The sequence below is a fragment of the Phoenix dactylifera genome, chromosome 10 (assembly GCF_051530095.1).
Source record: "Phoenix dactylifera cultivar Ajwa chromosome 10, Ajwa_hap1_PhDact_Kaust_v1.1, whole genome shotgun sequence".
In the NCBI taxonomy this organism is placed as follows: Eukaryota; Viridiplantae; Streptophyta; class Magnoliopsida; order Arecales; family Arecaceae; genus Phoenix; species Phoenix dactylifera.
This window is the reverse complement of record NC_143199.1, coordinates 23,520,950-23,540,012: the sequence shown is the minus strand read 5'-3', so window position 1 is coordinate 23,540,012 and position 19,063 is coordinate 23,520,950. Positions and strand designations below refer to the sequence as shown.

The following is a 19,063-nucleotide window of genomic DNA, read 5'->3' as shown; positions in this document are numbered from 1 at the left end:
ACTCTGCAGATTTCCTGCAGGCTCCCTCCAATCAACACGACTGCTGCATGAAGATTCTTTGGCCCTCCGATCTTTACTCCTACAGATTTGCCCCCAAGCAGTGAGGACAGATGACCCTCCAATAAGCCCCAGCTCCACTCCAGAAGAAATCATGTACAGGTCAATGGCAAAGTCTTTTCCACCTAGGCACTCTACTAAGAAAAGACTAATAATCAAGTCTGAGTTTGTTTCCTTAGAGGAACATGAACATGTTTGTCCATCATGTTTGCGTGATCAAATAATTCTTTTTCTGTTTTCCTGATCACACTCAGATATCAGATCAAATTTCATTTAAGCATCTTATTGTAACTACCCACCAAATGCTCTTCATTCAAAATTAGCCATGTACACTGCATGTCTGAAAACAAAATTTTACGACTGACTGTTAACATGACAAATCTTGAACGGCTTTCTTCAGAGCATAAAATAAAGATTTTCTTTTTAGAATTAAAAAAAAAGAAGAAGCATGCCCTTCTTGATGAATACAGAGTTCTTTTTAGTATTCATTATGAAATGGTGTTAACTGGAGAATCAGATTGCTGGTTCTTTACATTTGTGGCATGAAGTTACCAAGCCAGCTCAGGTAAATGTAGCACTGAAAACTCAGAATTCTAGTCTCATCTGTGGAATGCATAGAGATGAAGACCCTTGTCAATTTGAAGTGTTAGCATGGTCCTGTAGTTAACAGGTTGTCTCTCATTACTCAGCTTAAATCTGAAAAAACTCAAAAGCAATGCGGCGAAGATCTTCATTTGCCGGTAAGCTAATTCCTTTCCCAAGCATATACGTGGACCAGCCTGCATGCCCACCATAAGAAGTCCATGTCATTGTCTTGCTGAAAGTTTAACTTAATACCATGATGAAGAAAAATTAATGTATGTTCAACATTTTTTTTTCCAAAAGACATTAGATGCTCAAGTGAACCATCTCTATGTTGCGACCCCCTCAACAAAGTGTACAATTAAGAATTCTACAATTATATAACAAAAATTACCTGGAACGCGGTAAACTTAAATGGGCTTTCAGGAGAGAATACTCCATCACTGTTAAGCCACCTCTCTGGCCGAAAGTCTTCTGCATCATCGCCCCATATGAATTTCATTCGGCCCATAACATAAGGCATATAAACCACCATATCCCCCTTCTTCACATCATGCCCATCTGGCAAAGTATCATCCGCGAAACAAATCTTGGGATTCTGGATGGCATGTCAGTCAGATAACTTATGATGAGATTAATACATGATCTTGGATTTTGCATGTTATTACATTCATGAATGACTTCTGCAGTAAAAATTTACCAGGGGAACTGCAGGATACAGCCTTAAAGTCTCTGACAGTGTTGCATGGAGATACTGCATCTTGTCAATGGTTTCTTCAGTTAAACTTGCTGCAAATTCTCCTATGGATGCATCATTTCCAATCTCTTTAGTCGCAAGGATCAATTCTTCAACTATCTTTTCTTCGACAGAAGGATGCTTGCAGAGCATATAGAAGAGCCATGAAAGAGTGACTGCTGTTGTATCTTTTCCTGCAACCATGAAGTTCAGGATGATGTCTCTCAAGTACTTGTGTGTGATTTTTTCTGGATCCTGCTGACTCTCAACTAGAAATCTAGAGAGGAAGTCTTCCTTCTTCGACTGCAATGCCACTCATGCAAAAGAATCAGGCATTCAATTAGAAATCACAACACTCTAAGGCCTGCTCCTGTCTATTTATTATTATGAGGATGTTTGTATATCTCTTTATTTTTCTATTATGTACCATTTTGACCATTAATTATGGCCAAAAATAAAAATAAAGGATAACAGAAAAGGAAAGGAGAGAGGGATATGTACCAGTCTTACCAAATCATGTTGCTTTATCTTGTTGTCTATCACTTTGTACACAAAGTCATCAACCACTTGAATTCTTTTGTTTAGCACTGCTTCAGACCCAATGTTTAAGAGCTTCTTAATTTTCCAAGAGATATCAACATAACGCCATGTGGTTAAGGCACTTGAGTCATCAAATGCCTCAGCAAATTTGCTCCCTTCTTCATTAGATCCACACAAGCTGTCTATTTCCACTCCAAAGGCCACCTGGAAGATTGAATCCATTGTTGACTTCATGAATAGGTCCTGCAAGTAGGTCAACCACATTTATGTGACTACTTTAAGTGAAGGATTTCAATCACTTATCCTTCTAGTGGCTTATAAAGTTAGTATATATAATAAAACAAAGACCAGTATAAGGTAATAAAACAAAGACCTAACACGATGATTCTATCACTCACTTGAATATCCACTATCTTGCTTGATCTTACAGCCTCTGAAATGACTGAAGCAAGCTTAGTTGCATTGGAGATAAAGACCGCATTACTGTAATCTCTCAACACCGACTTGGAGAATTCAACACTGGCTACTTTTCTTTGGTGGTACCATTTCTCACCATCGACTGCAAATATTCCATCACCAAGGAGATCCTTCATATTGTTGTAGTTATATTGTCCCTGCAACATAAACTAATTTTGATATCTTGTAACAAAAACAAGATTATTGGCTTCTCCTGAACTTGCCAGATATATTAGAGAGGCTGTGCATGTTGCAGAGAACGATCTCTGAGGTTATCACTAGTTATTCAATAAAACCTCTTTACAGGGTTCTTTAATATTTGCAAATTTAAACTATCTTGAAAATGCTAATTGTTTAGAAAACTAATGTTAACAAACCATGTAATGTCCGGGCCCACAACCTACTAGGCCCAATAGAAAAATAGGCCCAGTTAAGGGTTGGGCCCAAATTTTACTGTAGCCAGTATAATGATTATTATAAAAAAAAAAAAAAAACGAAGGGATAAGACCGACAGGGAAGGGTGACCCCCACCCCTGCTGGCAGTCGATGCCGGCGCACCGGAGACAGAGGGGGCGGCGGCCATTCCCGGAGAGGGGAGGCATGGAGCGGATGGGACCTCTCAGAGAGGGGGGTCTCATCTTCTAAACCACTATTTAAGTCCCTGCCGGCAACCCTAAGTCGGAGGCCCCCAAGAACACTGAAAGAGAGAGAGCCGAAGCCCTGGAGCCTAAGGCGGAAGAGCCCTGAAGCTCCAAGAGGAAGGAGGGACTACGAGGGGGAGGAACGGCCCAACGGTAACCAGCAAAAATCCAGGTAAGTGGCCCTTAGGTTAAATAATAAAGTTTTAGGGAGTGGAGATACCCCTCTGTAGGGTATTCTCCCCTCTGTTTCACTGATGAAACAGAGGGGAGGAGACTGGCACAGAGAGGAAGGAGACCGGCACGGGAGAGAAGAACAGGAGGAGGGCCGTGGGCCGGACCCACAGGCTGCGGGCCGGACCAACAGGCCGCGGGCCGGCCTGAGAACGGCCCAAGCCGAGCCCACGCCACCCAGGCCGAGCCCAGCCGGACTCGGCCTGCGGGTGACAGGCCCCGGCCGTGGCTGCCCTAGGGCTGAGGGGCAGCCAAGGGCCGCCGGGTCTGCCGTGCCGGCGACCAACGCGGCCTCAAGGCCGCCAGCCTCAGCCGAGCCCCACCTCTCCGCCGGCCGAGAGGTGGTGGCGAGACTCCCACAAAAAAAAAGAAAAAAAAAAAAAGAGAAGAAAACGGAAGAGGAAAAAAAAAAAAAAAAAAAAAAAAAAAGAAGAAGAGGGGGATACTTACCGCGGACCACGGCCTTACCTCGCCGTGGTCGGAGCCGGAGAAGTTCTCCCGAAGGAGATCGGCCTCGATCCCACCTCCCGGCTCTTCTCCTCTCCTCCGGCACCACTTCGAAGGAGAGGGAAAGGGCCGGCCTCCCACCGTCGCCGCCCCGAAGGGGAAACACCACTCCGGGCTGGTAGATCTGGCCGGGGAGGGTTCGGTGAAGGTCGGAAGGAGGAGGAGGCGGTAGATCCGGCCGGCGGAGAAGAAGAAGGCCACAGATCTGGCCGGAGGAGAAGAAGGGGAGCCGGAGAAGAGGGCCGGAAGCATGGGCTTCGGTAGAGACAAAGAAGGTGAAGAGGCGGAAGCCTCTGGAAGGGGGGAGAAAGAACCCGATAACGGGTTCGCGGGTCGGATCCGAATCCGAACCCGCAACCCGTTAAGCCCAAAGAAAAAGAAAAAGAAAAAGAAAAAGAAAAAGAAAAAGAAAAAAAAAAGGGGGAAAGGGTTTAGCCAAATTTGACTAAACCCGAGCCCAATCAAATTTGGGCTAAGTCTGGACAAGCCAGACTATAAATTTAACCAAAATTAAACCCAAATTAAACTTGGGATTAAGCCTAATGACCAATTAGAAGGCCAATTAAACCATATGGACCCAATCAAGGCTCCAATATGAACACATTAGACTTGGGCTAAATTTCGGGTAGAATCCAAACAAGTAAAAGGAAATAATATGCTCATTATAATGTGATTTTAGGTGACTCAGGATCCGTCACCAGGACGTAAGAAACTTGGGAGAAAACGAATCACTGTAAGTAACCTGTCCTAATCCTGTTGTGGATCATGTTATGTTATTAATGTTTCCTAAGCATTTATTTTAAGTATATATGTTTCATACATGATATGTTACAATGCATAAGTAACTTTAATGATCCCAGAAGCTATGGCTATGTATGCAACATGATGATACTGATATTATAATCATGCATGTAAGTTTATAAAGTCTTAGCTAGCCCAGAGGCACTATAATGGGCTCAAAGATGCTACTGAGAATGACTGAGCCGCCAGTGGCTGAATAGTAACTGAGCTGCCCCGCCAGTGGCTGAATAGTAACTGAGCTGCCCCGCCAGTGGCTGAATAGTAACTGAGCCTGCCCCGCCAGTGGCTGAATTGGAATTGGGCCTGCCCCGCCAGTGGCTGAATAGTAACTGAGCTTGCCCCGCCAGTGGCTGAATAGTAACTGAGCTGGCCCCGCCAGTGGCCGAGTCTGACTTCGCAGTAGCATCCGAGAGTAAAAGGACCACGGCATGCCGGGGGGCACGGTTTCATATGCATATAATATGAAAATTTTGTGATTTGCACTACTGCTTTGTTTAAATTGCATACTTATTATGCCAGGATGATTATTAGATAAACATGCATGTCAGCTTCTCAAAACCCTGATTTACATGTTTAGTCTACTGGTTGATCCGGTAGGATTATGCAGGATTACTTACTGAGCCGTGTAGCTCATATCCGTTCATTTACTTTTTCTTTCAGATCCTCACCAGTGATCGCCATCAGATATGTTTTTATTTTGTTACAGAGCTTCGTATTTTTGGAGAAGCTTATATACTTCTGTACATTTGAATAGCATAGAAGTTCTGTATTTTTGGTTTCAAACTTGAAGGTTGTACTGCAAACTGTTAATATATATATAAGGATGAATCCTTTTTGGCTACCTGTTACCCCTGTATGAGGCTGCGTGCTACTGTGGGCGATAGTCGGCAATAGCACGGCCGTGTCACGGATCCGGATCCGGGGCGTGACATCTAGTGGTATCAGAGCCTTAGGTTAAACAATAGAATAACCATAAAATGCCTAAGGAAAAGGGTAGTTAAGAATGTCACCGTTATAGAAAATGTTATAATATGCTAATTATCATAACCTCACTTTAAAAAAATTTTGACTGCTAGGTGATCATTAGGAAGATATGGATGACGACCGGAGACCACCCTCCCCGGAGCCCAGCGAGCGGTCAGTTTTCCCGGATACTCCACGGTCTGCAGCAGGTCAGGCAGGCCTAGCCGGAGTGTATCAGCTTATGGCGCAAGTGCTGCAACAGCAGCAGATGATGCAGTTGGCCGCTATGCCATCAGCAGACTCCTGCTATGAGAGGTTCCGCCGACTGAACCCCCCGACCTTTGAGGGTGGGTCTGACCCTATGGCGGCTGAAACATGGATCCGGGAGATAGAAAAGATGTTCCGAGCCCTCCACTTTCCTGATGAGGTGACAGTCCGGCTAGCGACCTCTATGCTGACAGGAAACGCCGAATACTGGTGGACGGCCATGGAGACGGCTTATGCCGTTGACAGACTCACCTGGAGGGACTTTAAGGGGATGTTTTACAATCAATACTTTCCGGACTCAGTGCACCTGGCGAAGCAGAATGAGTTTTTGACACTAACCCAGACTGACCAGATGTCCGTTCTGGAGTACGCCAATAAATTTAACGAACTGGGACGATTTTGCCCCCAGTTCATGGAGGATGAGAGAAGTAAGGTGAACCGGTTTGAGCAGGGATTGAGGTACGGGATTCGGTCCCGAATATCCTCCCATTTATTCTCAAGCTACAAAGATGTACTGGACCGAGCCTTGAAGGTTGAGGCTGACCTGATACGGTCCGGGAGAGAGAGGGAGGACCTGAAGAGGACCCGGTCATCAGGAGCACCGAGTAGTGGGGCTGGAGGCAGCAAGGGGGCTGTGCCCAAGAAGAGACAGAGCAGAGGCTGCCCCACCTGTGGCGGAAACCACAGGGGTACCTGCATGAAGAAGACCGGAGCTTGTTATTCTTGCGGGCAGACAGGACACATCGCCCGCAACTGCCCTAGCCGAAAGAAGGACGAGCCCCGACATACTGCACCAGAGGACCAGAGATCGAGGGGTAACCCTCGGGTTTTCGCACTGACTCGACAGGATGCCAGTGCTAGCGATCAAGTGGTGACAGGTACACTTCTGGTCAACTTGATTCCTGCCCTCATTCTATTTGATTCTGGTTCTACGCATTCTTTCGTGTCGGTTAGCTTTTCCAGACAATTACATAGCACATCTGAGAAATTAGTGGAACCATGGCATGTTGCTACACCCCTTCAGAAAACCGCAATTGTTGACATTAAATATAAAGATTGCATAATTCAGATAGGGGAAAAAGAATTAGAGACAAATCTTTTACAGCTTGACATGCAAGACTTTGATATTATCTTGGGCATGGACTGGATGTCACAGTATCACGCCCACATTGATTGTTACCACAAGAGGGTGGTATTTCGGATACCTGGGGAGCAAGAATTTTTCTTTCAGGGCGATATACCCCTTCAAGATGCTCCTACACTACACTTTATTTCTGCCTTGAAAGCTGGAAAGGCTGTGAGAAAAGGGTGTATGGCCTATCTGGCCTGTGTAATGGATACCCAGAAAGAGACCAAACTGGAAGATATTCCAGTAGTCAGAGAATATCCGGATGTCTTCCCGGAGGAATTACCAGGATTACCCCCAGACCGAGAGATCGAATTCACAATCGACCTCGCACCAGGAGAGGGGCCAGTCTCCAAGGCTCCTTACCGGATGGCCCCTGCTGAGTTAAGGGAATTGAAGGTACAACTACAAGAACTCCTGGAACAAAAGTTCATCCAGCCCAGTGCGTCGCCATGGGGAGCTCCTGTCCTATTTGTGAAAAAGAAAGACGGGAGTATGCGACTATGCATCGATTACCGGGAATTGAACAAGATAACCATAAAGAACAAATATCCCCTACCACGGATCGATGACCTGTTTGATCAGCTGCAAGGCGCCCAGGTCTTCTCCAAGATAGATTTGAGGTCAGGCTACCATCAGCTGAAGATCAAATCTGAGGATGTGCCAAAAACTGCATTTCGAACCAGGTATGGGCATTATGAATTTTTGGTTATGCCTTTTGGACTGACCAATGCCCCGGCTGCATTTATGGACTTGATGAACAGAGTCTTTAAACAATATTTGGATCAGTTCGTGATAGTTTTTATCGATGACATTTTGATATACTCAAAGAGTCGGAAGGAACATGAAGACCATCTGGGGGTAGTGCTACAAATCCTTCGAGAGAAGAGACTGTACGCCAAGCTGAACAAATGTGAGTTCTGGCTGGACAGTGTGGCGTTCCTCGGCCATATAATCTCCAAGGAAGGAGTGTCAGTGGACCCCAAGAAGATAGAAGCGGTGGTGGATTGGCCTCGTCCCACCAACGCCAAGGAAATAAGAAGCTTTTTGGGATTAGCCGGGTATTACCGGCGATTTGTGGAAGGGTTCTCCAAAATAGCTACCCCTTTGACCCAGTTGACTAAGAAACGGGCCAAGTTTATCTGGGACGGCAAGTGTGAGAGGAGCTTCCAGGAGCTTAAACAAAGGTTAGTTTCTGCCCCAATTTTGACATTACCGTCCTTAACTGGAGAATTTACCATCTACAGTGATGCTTCCAAGAACGGGCTAGGCTGTGTGCTGATGCAAGATGGCAAGGTGGTAGCCTATGCCTCGAGACAGCTGAAACCCTATGAACAGAATTACCCGACACATGACCTAGAGTTGGCCGCAGTAGTGTTCGCCTTGAAACTTTGGAGACATTATTTGTATGGCGAACACTGTGATGTGTACACCGACCACAAGAGCCTGAAGTATATATTCACCCAGAAGGAATTGAATATGAGGCAAAGAAGGTGGTTGGAACTCTTGAAGGATTATGACCTGAGTATTAAATACCACCCAGGAAAGGCCAACGTGGTGGCGGATGCCCTAAGCAGAAAGTCAGTTATAAGCTCCGCCGCTTTACTCACCACTCAACCACAGATTCAGAAGGATCTCGATGAAATGCAGGTTGAGGTGGTTACCCAAACTACAAAAATTTTGCTGGCCGCCTTGAGTATACAACCAATCTTGATTGATAGAATAAAGGTTGCCCAGCAGTCTGATGAGCACATTTGTCAGCTCAAGGATGAAGTGGAGAAAGGGTTGCGACCCGAACTCCAAATGCACCCAGATGGCACTCTAAGGTTTGGCCACCGACTGTGTGTACCGGCAAATGTTGACCTAAAAAGGGAAATCATGGAAGAAGCCCACCAATCCCGTTTCTCTATTCATCCAGGCAGTACTAAAATGTACCGGGACCTTCGGGAACATTACTGGTGGAAGGGGATGAAGAGAGAAATAGCTGAGTTTGTGGCCCGATGCTTGACCTGTCAGCTAGTAAAAGCAGAGCACCAGAGGCCAGCAGGGTTGCTGGAACCAATAGAAATTCCTGAATGGAAGTGGGAGCACATCACGATGGACTTTGTTACAGGACTCCCCAAAACGGTGAGAAAGAATGATGCAGTGTGGGTGATTGTTGATCGCCTTACAAAATCAGCTCATTTTCTGCCATTCAGAATTGGTACTCCTTTAGACAAGCTGGCCCAATTATACATCGATGAGATTGTACGCCTGCACGGAGTACCAGTGAGCATCATTTCTGATCGTGACCCCCGATTCGTGTCCAGATTCTGGGAAAGCTTTCAGAAGGCCATGGGTACCGGACTGAGGCTCAGTACAGCATACCACCCCCAGACTGACGACCAGTCAGAGCGGACAATCCAAACTCTGGAAGACATGCTGAGGGCTTGCACTGTGGACCTAGGTGGAAACTGGGATAGTCACATACCACTGGTGGAATTTGCTTATAACAATAGCTACCATTCCAGTATCCAGATGGCCCCATACGAAGCTCTCTATGGGAGAAGATGCCGATCCCCCTTACACTGGGATGACGTCGGGGAGCGGAAAATGCTAGGACCCGAACTGGTCCAGCACACCAGAGACAAGGTACTACTAATTAAGCAAAGGCTTCAGGCTGCCCAGGATAGACAGAAAAGATGGGCTGACAGAGGAAGAAGGGCCTCGGAATTTTTGGAGGGGAACTTTGTCTTCCTAAAAAATTTCACCATCAAAGGGTATTACCCGATTCGGAAGACACGGCAAATTAAGTCCTCGCTACATTGGCCCATTTGAGGTTCTTGCTAGAATAGGCAAAGTTGCCTACAAATTGGCCCTACCTTCAGAGCTATCAGGCGTACACAACGTCTTTCACGTCTCCTTGTTACGGAGGTACGTCCCGGATCCCAGCCATGTGGTACCACATGAACCTCTGCAATTAAATAAAGATTTAACCTATGAGGAGGCTCCCCTGTGCATCATAGACAGAAAAGAGCAAATCCTCCGAAGGCGCACCATTCCCTACGTTAAAGTCCAGTGGACCAACCACACTGAAAGGGAAGCTACCTGGGAATTGGAGGAAGAGATGCGACAACGCTACCCTCAGCTCTTCGAGAACCAAGGTATGTTTAATTTCGAGGACGAAATTTATTTAAGGGGGGAAGAATGTAATGTCCGGGCCCACAACCTACTAGGCCCAATAGAAAAATAGGCCCAGTTAAGGGTTGGGCCCAAATTTTACTGTAGCCAGTATAATGATTATTATAAAAAAAAAAAAAAAACGAAGGGATAAGACCGACAGGGAAGGGTGACCCCCACCCCTGCTGGCAGTCGATGCCGGCGCACCGGAGACAGAGGGGGCGGCGGCCATTCCCGGAGAGGGGAGGCATGGAGCGGATGGGACCTCTCAGAGAGGGGGGTCTCATCTTCTAAACCACTATTTAAGTCCCTGCCGGCAACCCTAAGTCGGAGGCCCCCAAGAACACTGAAAGAGAGAGAGCCGAAGCCCTGGAGCCTAAGGCGGAAGAGCCCTGAAGCTCCAAGAGGAAGGAGGGACTACGAGGGGGAGGAACGGCCCAACGGTAACCAGCAAAAATCCAGGTAAGTGGCCCTTAGGTTAAATAATAAAGTTTTAGGGAGTGGAGATACCCCTCTGTAGGGTATTCTCCCCTCTGTTTCACTGATGAAACAGAGGGGAGGAGACTGGCACAGAGAGGAAGGAGACCGGCACGGGAGAGAAGAACAGGAGGAGGGCCGTGGGCCGGACCCACAGGCTGCGGGCCGGACCAACAGGCCGCGGGCCGGCCTGAGAACGGCCCAAGCCGAGCCCACGCCACCCGGGCCGAGCCCAGCCGGACTCGGCCTGCGGGTGACAGGCCCCGGCCGTGGCTGCCCTAGGGCTGAGGGGCAGCCAAGGGCCGCCGGGTCTGCCGTGCCGGCGACCAACGCGGCCTCAAGGCCGCCAGCCTCAGCCGAGCCCCACCTCTCCGCCGGCCGAGAGGTGGTGGCGAGACTCCCACAAAAAAAAAGAAAAAAAAAAAAAGAGAAGAAAACGGAAGAGGAAGAAGAAAAAAAAAAAAAGAAAAAAAAAAAAAAAAAAAAGAAGAAGAGGGGGATACTTACCGCGGACCACGGCCTTACCTCGCCGTGGTCGGAGCCGGAGAAGTTCTCCCGAAGGAGATCGGCCTCGATCCCACCTCCCGGCTCTTCTCCTCTCCTCCGGCACCACTTCGAAGGAGAGGGAAAGGGCCGGCCTCCCACCGTCGCCGCCCCGAAGGGGAAACACCACTCCGGGCTGGTAGATCTGGCCGGGGAGGGTTCGGTGAAGGTCGGAAGGAGGAGGAGGCGGTAGATCCGGCCGGCGGAGAAGAAGAAGGCCACAGATCTGGCCGGAGGAGAAGAAGGGGAGCCGGAGAAGAGGGCCGGAAGCATGGGCTTCGGTAGAGACAAAGAAGGTGAAGAGGCGGAAGCCTCTGGAAGGGGGGAGAAAGAACCCGATAACGGGTTCGCGGGTCGGATCCGAATCCGAACCCGCAACCCGTTAAGCCCAAAGAAAAAGAAAAAGAAAAAGAAAAAGAAAAAGAAAAAGAAAAAAAAAAGGGGGAAAGGGTTTAGCCAAATTTGACTAAACCCGAGCCCAATCAAATTTGGGCTAAGTCTGGACAAGCCAGACTATAAATTTAACCAAAATTAAACCCAAATTAAACTTGGGATTAAGCCTAATGACCAATTAGAAGGCCAATTAAACCATATGGACCCAATCAAGGCTCCAATATGAACACATTAGACTTGGGCTAAATTTCGGGTAGAATCCAAACAAGTAAAAGAAAATAATATGCTCATTATAATGTGATTTTAGGTGACTCAGGATCCGTCACCAGGACGTAAGAAACTTGGGAGAAAACGAATCACTGTAAGTAACCTGTCCTAATCCTGTTGTGGATCATGTTATGTTATTAATGTTTCCTAAGCATTTATTTTAAGTATATATGTTTCATACATGATATGTTACAATGCATAAGTAACTTTAATGATCCCAGAAGCTATGGCTATGTATGCAACATGATGATACTGATATTATAATCATGCATGTAAGTTTATAAAGTCTTAGCTAGCCCAGAGGCACTATAATGGGCTCAAAGATGCTACTGAGAATGACTGAGCCGCCAGTGGCTGAATAGTAACTGAGCTGCCCCGCCAGTGGCTGAATAGTAACTGAGCCTGCCCCGCCAGTGGCTGAATTGGAATTGGGCCTGCCCCGCCAGTGGCTGAATAGTAACTGAGCTTGCCCCGCCAGTGGCTGAATAGTAACTGAGCTGGCCCCGCCAGTGGCCGAGTCTGACTTCGCAGTAGCATCCGAGAGTAAAAGGACCACGGCATGCCGGGGGGCACGGTTTCATATGCATATAATATGAAAATTTTGTGATTTGCACTACTGCTTTGTTTAAATTGCATACTTATTATGCCAGGATGATTATTAGATAAACATGCATGTCAGCTTCTCAAAACCCTGATTTACATGTTTAGCCTACTGGTTGATCCGGTAGGATTATGCAGGATTACTTACTGAGCCGTGTAGCTCATATCCGTTCATTTACTTTTTCTTTCAGATCCTCACCAGTGATCGCCATCAGATATGTTTTTATTTTGTTACAGAGCTTCGTATTTTTGGAGAAGCTTATATACTTCTGTACATTTGAATAGCATAGAAGTTCTGTATTTTTGGTTTCAAACTTGAAGGTTGTACTGCAAACTGTTAATATATATATAAGGATGAATCCTTTTTGGCTACCTGTTACCCCTGTATGAGGCTGCGTGCTACTGTGGGCGATAGTCGGCAATAGCACGGCCGTGTCACGGATCCGGATCCGGGGCGTGACAAACCAAAGCCTGATGAAACCATAAAAATGAAATTCAGTTCAAACATTGCTTGGTTCACCAAAAAGACCACTTAGAGGCCGCCTCCTCCTCCTCCTCCTCCTCCTCCTGCTTCTTCTTCTTCTCCTCCTCCTCCTTCTCCTCCTCCTCCTCCTTCTTCTTCTTCTTCTTCTTCTTCTGCTTCTTCTTCTTCTTCTTCTCCTCCTCCTCCTCCTTCTTCTCCTTCTCCTCCTTCTTCGTCTTCCTCTTCTTCCTCTTCTTCTTCTTCATCTTCCTCTTCTTCTTCGTCTTCTTCTTCTTTGTCTTCGTCTTCTTCTTCTTCTTTGTCTTCGTCTTCTTCTTCCTCTTCCTCTTCCTCTTCCTCTTCTTCCTCTTCCTCTTCTTCTTCGTCTTTGTCTTCGTCTTCTTCTTCCTCTTCCTCTTCCTCTTCCTCTTCTTCTTCTTCTTCTTCTTCTTCGTCTTCTTCGTCTTCGTCTTCTTCAAATATAGTGAGTATATTTGACTATACATCAAATATACTCACTATATTTGATGTACAGTCATTATCACCATCCTTCTAATACCATAATCTGGAATACCACTGCTGCATTCCTCCCTCTACTTTCATAGCTGCATTATAAGTTACATTTGTTTTCAGAGGTGGATGTTCAAATAATTAGAGAATGCCTACCTGCTATAGTAAAGATAGATAGCACTTCCTTTCGCCATATTTTTTCATTCTTCTCCTACTTATGGGCCTTGTGACTCCCAGATTTTCAAAGGAGAAAAGATGGAAACATTTCAATTTTGGCATTCTAATTTTTGCATGTTACAGTGGAGCGTGCCAACTAGTGCAGTTGGTATCTTTGGAGGTTCGTTCCAAGGACCTAGGTTCAAGTCCTTTCCTCATCCCAACTTCAGCCAGAATTTTTCTGATCCTAGTTCACAAAAAAAAATATCAATAAATAAATAAAGAAGCATCTTACAGTGACCTGTGTTAAGGGAACATCCTAATCTCTCTCAGAAAATCAAACCCCAGTTGGAAGAAGAATATGTATATGGAATGCATTGTGATAAAAACCCCTTTCATTTTGCCTTTTAACAAGAAATATGAGATTAATAGGCCTTGTCTAAAAGAAGAGTGCATATCTGATCAGTAATGTTTTCTTCACTTAATACAATTATTGAAAGATTATCTGCACTGCTTATTTTTGGATTTAACTCAGAATTCTCAGATAATTGCAAGGTTTTGAGAATATTGGCTTTTTAGACTGAAAGAGTCCGTTTTAACAAACTAATACAGTGTTTAAGAAATTCAGAGTAGATTGGCTTCTGCACTCCCTATGTTAATTATTCCCAGCAGCTCTTAATCAGTTAAACTGAGTCTCTGATGCAGTTTTTTTGTTTTTTGGAAGAGAATCTCTGACACAGGCTTTGACAATGGTTATCTTCAAAATAGGCAGATTAACCTTTTCCAACCCCAAACATTAGAACAACATATTAAACTCTAAGAGCTTATGACTCTTACACGATGCATCACTAACGACCCTGCTGCAGCGAAGGTGGAGATGGGGTTCAAATGAACTCTTCTCTGTTCTGTCTTTCTACAAGTTCTTGAATGAAGTGGGTCTTATCTCTGCTTTTCCAAATTGTTGTTCAAAACTCCCTCTCCCAGTTAAATCTCTGATTAGCTCTTGGCATGCCATTTTCAACAAAATTCAGATCACCGAGAACCTGAGGAAGAAAGGATGTATTAGTCCTTCGATCTTTCTTTCTGTTATCTTTGGATCTCTCTTGAATTTGAAACATTTTTTAACCACTTTTTCTTGGTGGTCTGCATGGACAAAATCTGAAGTTCAAGCTAGATGGAGACAGGTGGGATTACTTACCTATTATCATTTGCCAGTGCCTGTGGTTGGAGAAAAACAGGAAGAGTTTTCTCCAACATTGACAGCCAGATACAAGAGCTTATTACTAATGCTATTTCCTTGGTCAAGGACTGGTTTAGACCAGTATCTGGTAGGTGTAGAGTTATGATCCTCCCTCTGTGGAGTTGTGGTAGCATTCAGATGAAATTCCTTTCATTTTCTGTTTTGCTCTAAGTTGAGCTCCTCCTATAAGTAAGATATTCTACTTCTCTCTCTCTCTCTCTCTCTCTCTCTCTCTCTCTCTCTCTCTCTCTAACTTCATTATCTTAATGAATTTGACCAGGTTCTGCTCAATTTTCTTCCCATAAAAAAAGGAAATACAGAGTCGATAAACAGTTTAGCATCATAAATGCCTCGGAGAACCATCTGCAAGTACTGCATTTGGAAGCACTATCATTTGCAAAGACTAACATTTTCTTCCTTTAATACAAAACTCTTGAATCCACAAGGAGATAATCTCAAACAAAGTTAAGGAAATTTTAAAATCAGATTTTGATTGACTTTCTGACAATGACAAAAGATCCTGCTGCAATCTGAACTCCATGGTTCATGTTGTGCTTAGAACTCCTGTCACATAATAACTTTATGACGACTTGTTATTGACTCCAAAAAATAACTCGAATTACATTTTTTTTTTCATGAGGCTTGAAGTCAGGGATGAACCTGTTATATTACACATTTGTACATGTAACGATAATTTAAAATCTAATGGACTGTATTTACACTTGAAGGATTATAAGTTAATGGAGAGAAAATTTATAAGTCAAAGCCGGATACAAAAAATTAATCATGACTTGACTGTCCAATACAAATTTATGGAAGGCTGGCCATTTCCATACATTAAAAAACTGAAATTTTACTCTAAAATCCTATATAAAAAGGTATTAGCACCAAAAAGTGATGGCATGGATTTCTGCAATAACAGATCAGCATCACTGTATCAATTCGTTCAAATTGATAGGTTCACCTTCAACATGTAATTCAAGGCTCCAATTACAAGATGCAGCATAAGATGTAATGTGCATTTTTTGTAAAAGACTAAATCATTTCTGAAAGACTTTGGAGTGATTTGTACGCAAATAAAAGAAGAAGAAGAAGAAGAAGAAGAAGAAAGAAGAAAGGCTTCAATGCCTTTCATTAACCTCCATGGCACATGACCTATACCGTATATACTAATACTATTCTTAGAAAGGATAGAATGAAGCAAATCTAAACTAGATCTATAGCCTGAATTTTGCATTATATCGATGGATTTTTACCCCTTACACCTTTCAAGAGGGTGGAAAAAAAGAAGAAAAGATGACTGGGTGGATCAAGTATACCTTCCCATAGTTAGAGAAGTTGGTTTTGAGGATGAACTCCACATTAGCCGGATCAGCAGTGTAGACCTCACTACAGAAAGGGGAGAGCAGCCTGTAGGTCTTGTGCTTGCGAGCGAGGCTTGTGGAGTAGTCATGGAGCCGACCAAAGTTAAGGAAGTGATGGAAGATGGTTCCAGCGACTGGGGGATACCTTTTCTTCTTCCTAGTGGCCTTTCCAAGTGATCTCCAGACAATCAGGACTCCGAAGGCAAAGGCAACAGCAAGCAGGATCAGAGCTGCTGCCATGGCTGCGAAACCAAGGGGATGGGGGTCTGAAAGAAAGAACATGGTGAGTTGATGAGAGAATGATTGGCGATGTCTCCAGCCACTTTTCCACTGAGATATCTAAGGAGAGGTTGGCAGGTTGGACAAGAAAGCTTCTTCTTTTCATAATTAATCGTTTTTGGTTAGGTGATTGGCTGTTGATGTAACATATATATTTCTTTTTCCCTGGAAGACTACCACAGTAAGAAATCTCTCACACAAAAAAAATGAAAAAGTCTCTCCCAAGAAGGCACTGCGATTTCTTTTTTTCTTTCATAAATTTTTCTATGTTGCTTTAGCTTTTCTGTTTCTTCACTAGCTTCATCAACTTTTTATCTAGAAAATAAAAAACATCAGTCTTCTTGTCCATGGGAGCTAAAAACTGTGTGCAGTCCCGCCATATAATAGTTAATATAAATAATTTACATATCCAAAAACAAATTAATTAAATTGAGAATATTAAATAGCAAATCTTAAAAGCCTGTGTAGGTGATATTGTGATGCATATATATTTTGAAATAATTATTCTGATCATATGTATTTTTCTAATTAAAATCTTAATATGTAATTTACCTAATATAATTTATAAAAATGATAATTAAAAACATATAGTACATTTGTATACTTCTATTTTGAGTTTTATCGAACCGGGCTCACTAAATCTAATTTTATCTCGGCTCATATATTAATTAGGAGACCTAAATTCTAGTCAAATTTTGAAATAAGCACAAAATTGACTAGCCAATAACTTGCTTATACTAATTATAGCATAAAATATATTTAATTCAATAATTTATTTAAACTTATAGTAGATTGTATATTTTTATGAGCATTCATTTGAAAAATATTTTTTTAAAATTTTTTTTCTAAGGATAATAACAATTGTTAGTTGATTGTTTCATAAATCTTGGCATTAATTAGAGGTGTCAACAAAAGCCAGTGCCTTACTAACTCAATCCAAAACCGGCTTGAAACATATCCCTATCTCTCTGAATGAAAAAAAAGAATAATGGAAACAAACGGAGCCATATCCCTTTCTTGAACATTTTGTCCTCTCCCTAACTGGAAACCTATCTACTTTTCCTGAGCTCTACCTACATCTCATGTCAGATCCTAGTTGTCGTTGGCTGCAAAGCTTGCTTCATGTACTTCATGGTCCATAAGCGCATTAAGGACTACCCCAAGAACGATGGCCTCTTCCACCTTGGTTGTAATGGTTGCATTTAAAATGGCCAAATTTTGGCTCGAATTAATTAAAAAAATCATTGTTTTAAGACAAAATGTTCGATTTTTTTTTCTTCTCCTCCTCTTTCCCTGATTCAATCTACTTCTTCTTTTCTTCTCTCCCCATCTATACCCAGTTGTGAATCATAGAGAAATATCTATAGTTGAAGATAAATAATCTCTTTTCTATGACAATTATTTTATTTAATGCTATGTTATACATTATCTTATGATTTATAGTGAATTTTTTAATAGAAGAAAAAAATTTCTCTCCACTTTTGCTTTCATCCTAATCTAAAGAGAAAGCATGCAATGTCTGTACATAGGGTTTCGAACTCATTCGGGGAGGGCATAATATAGCAGCATTCGAGAAGCAGAGGATGTGGGATGCCGACGATGCGCAGAGGAGTTGCTAGGGTTTTTGTTCGGGAGAGGGTGGAGCGCTTAAGAGAGGGCTAGGGCTCGGTTTGTTTTCTTCTCTTTTCTTTTCTTTTATTTTTTTGTGTTGAGGTGGTTCCATCTATCCATGTGGCAGGCTGCTATAGGCCTGGTCAATAACTGAGCTATTAGACTGAGCCTAGAGAACAATATCTCCTCCTATTACATTTCAAAGAATTATATCCTACACCTGATGTACCAGCTCAGTGGTACACAAGGCCAATGATATGCCGCAATGTGGGCATTTGTCTTTTTCTACCATTTGAAGTCGGGAGAAGTTAGGAAAGTGTTCTTTTCTTTGCTTGATTTGGGTAGGTGAAGGCATCCACCATTTTCTCTTTCTCAGCTTCTCTCTCCCCAATCTCTTTCCCCTCTCGCAAGCAATTATCGAAGAATCAACAAGATAAAAGGCAAGAAAGAACCCTCCCCTTTCTCTTCTCTAATCCTTTCGATTCCTAATCGCAAATCGAGACCTAATCCTTCTTCATCCAAGGCTAGGGCTCTCGATCCCCCCATCCCATGGATGCCAAAGGAGGGCAAGATGGTAATGGAAACAGTGGAGATGGGGTCGTCGATAGCTGTGGCAATGGAGATGAGCAGGCACATAGCATTTTTTTCCCTTCTTGTAGCTTTTAAAACATGGGAGAAGGCCTTTGGATGTGCGCAAGCAGGAGAGAAGGGCATGATGGTGATGGAGACAGTGGAGATGGCATCGCCGACGGCTATGGCGGCAAAGATGAGGAGGCAGACTAGTGCATTTTGTCCTTACATTGAGATGGCCAGAATGTCCATATGGTGGCATATCAATGGTTCGGTGTACTGCTAAGCTAGTGCACTGGGTGTAGAATATAATTTCTCATTACATCCCAACCTTCCATCATGGGAAGAAGACTAGTGAAGGCTTCTCTCAATCTTCTTCAACTCGGTGAAAGAAATTTATTTAAAAAATATGTTAATAGCCCCAACCTCCACATGAGACCATACCGGCACAACCATCAGAGAATCCATCAGTGCTCCCGAGTCCACGAGATATGCACAATCTTGCTGGAATTCAATGATGAAGG

At 43.9% G+C, this 19,063-nt stretch overlaps 1 protein-coding gene across 6 annotated transcripts; it reads right to left on the bottom strand.

The window, feature by feature from the left end:
* Nucleotides 1-461: 461 nt before the first annotated feature.
* Nucleotides 462-16,461, bottom strand: LOC120108100 (cytochrome P450 704C1). 6 transcript variants are annotated; one of them, XM_039121649.3, is made up of 6 exons: nt 16,035-16,459; nt 2,314-2,529; nt 1,886-2,158; nt 1,340-1,678; nt 1,034-1,237; nt 462-836 (listed from the first exon to the last, which is right to left on the bottom strand). In XM_039121649.3, exons 1-6 carry the CDS (start codon nt 16,359-16,361, stop codon nt 657-659), a joined length of 1,539 nt encoding a protein of 512 aa, XP_038977577.3. In that variant the 5' UTR covers nt 16,362-16,459; the 3' UTR covers nt 462-656. The 6 variants fall into 6 exon arrangements, with proteins under 6 accessions (XP_038977577.3, XP_038977579.3, XP_038977576.3 ...); XM_039121648.3 differs by having other exon boundaries at nt 515-836; nt 1,877-2,158; nt 16,035-16,460; XM_088705578.2 differs by lacking the exon at nt 16,035-16,459 and adding an exon at nt 14,313-14,456 and having other exon boundaries at nt 515-836; nt 1,877-2,158.
* Between the last annotated feature and the right edge of the window lie 2,602 nt (nt 16,462-19,063).

Coding starts and splice junctions, on each gene's coding strand:
- LOC120108100 (XM_039121648.3), bottom strand. CDS start 16,361: ATGTTCTTTCTTTCAGACCCCCATCCCCTTGGTTTCGCAGCCATGGCA. Junction 1,679..1,876: donor AACATGATTTGGTAAGACTG/GTACATATCCCT, acceptor GTGGCATTGCAG/TCGAAGAAGGAAGACTTCCT. Junction 837..1,033: donor TTAAGTTTACCGCGTTCCAG/GTAATTTTTGTT, acceptor GTGGGCATGCAG/GCTGGTCCACGTATATGCTT.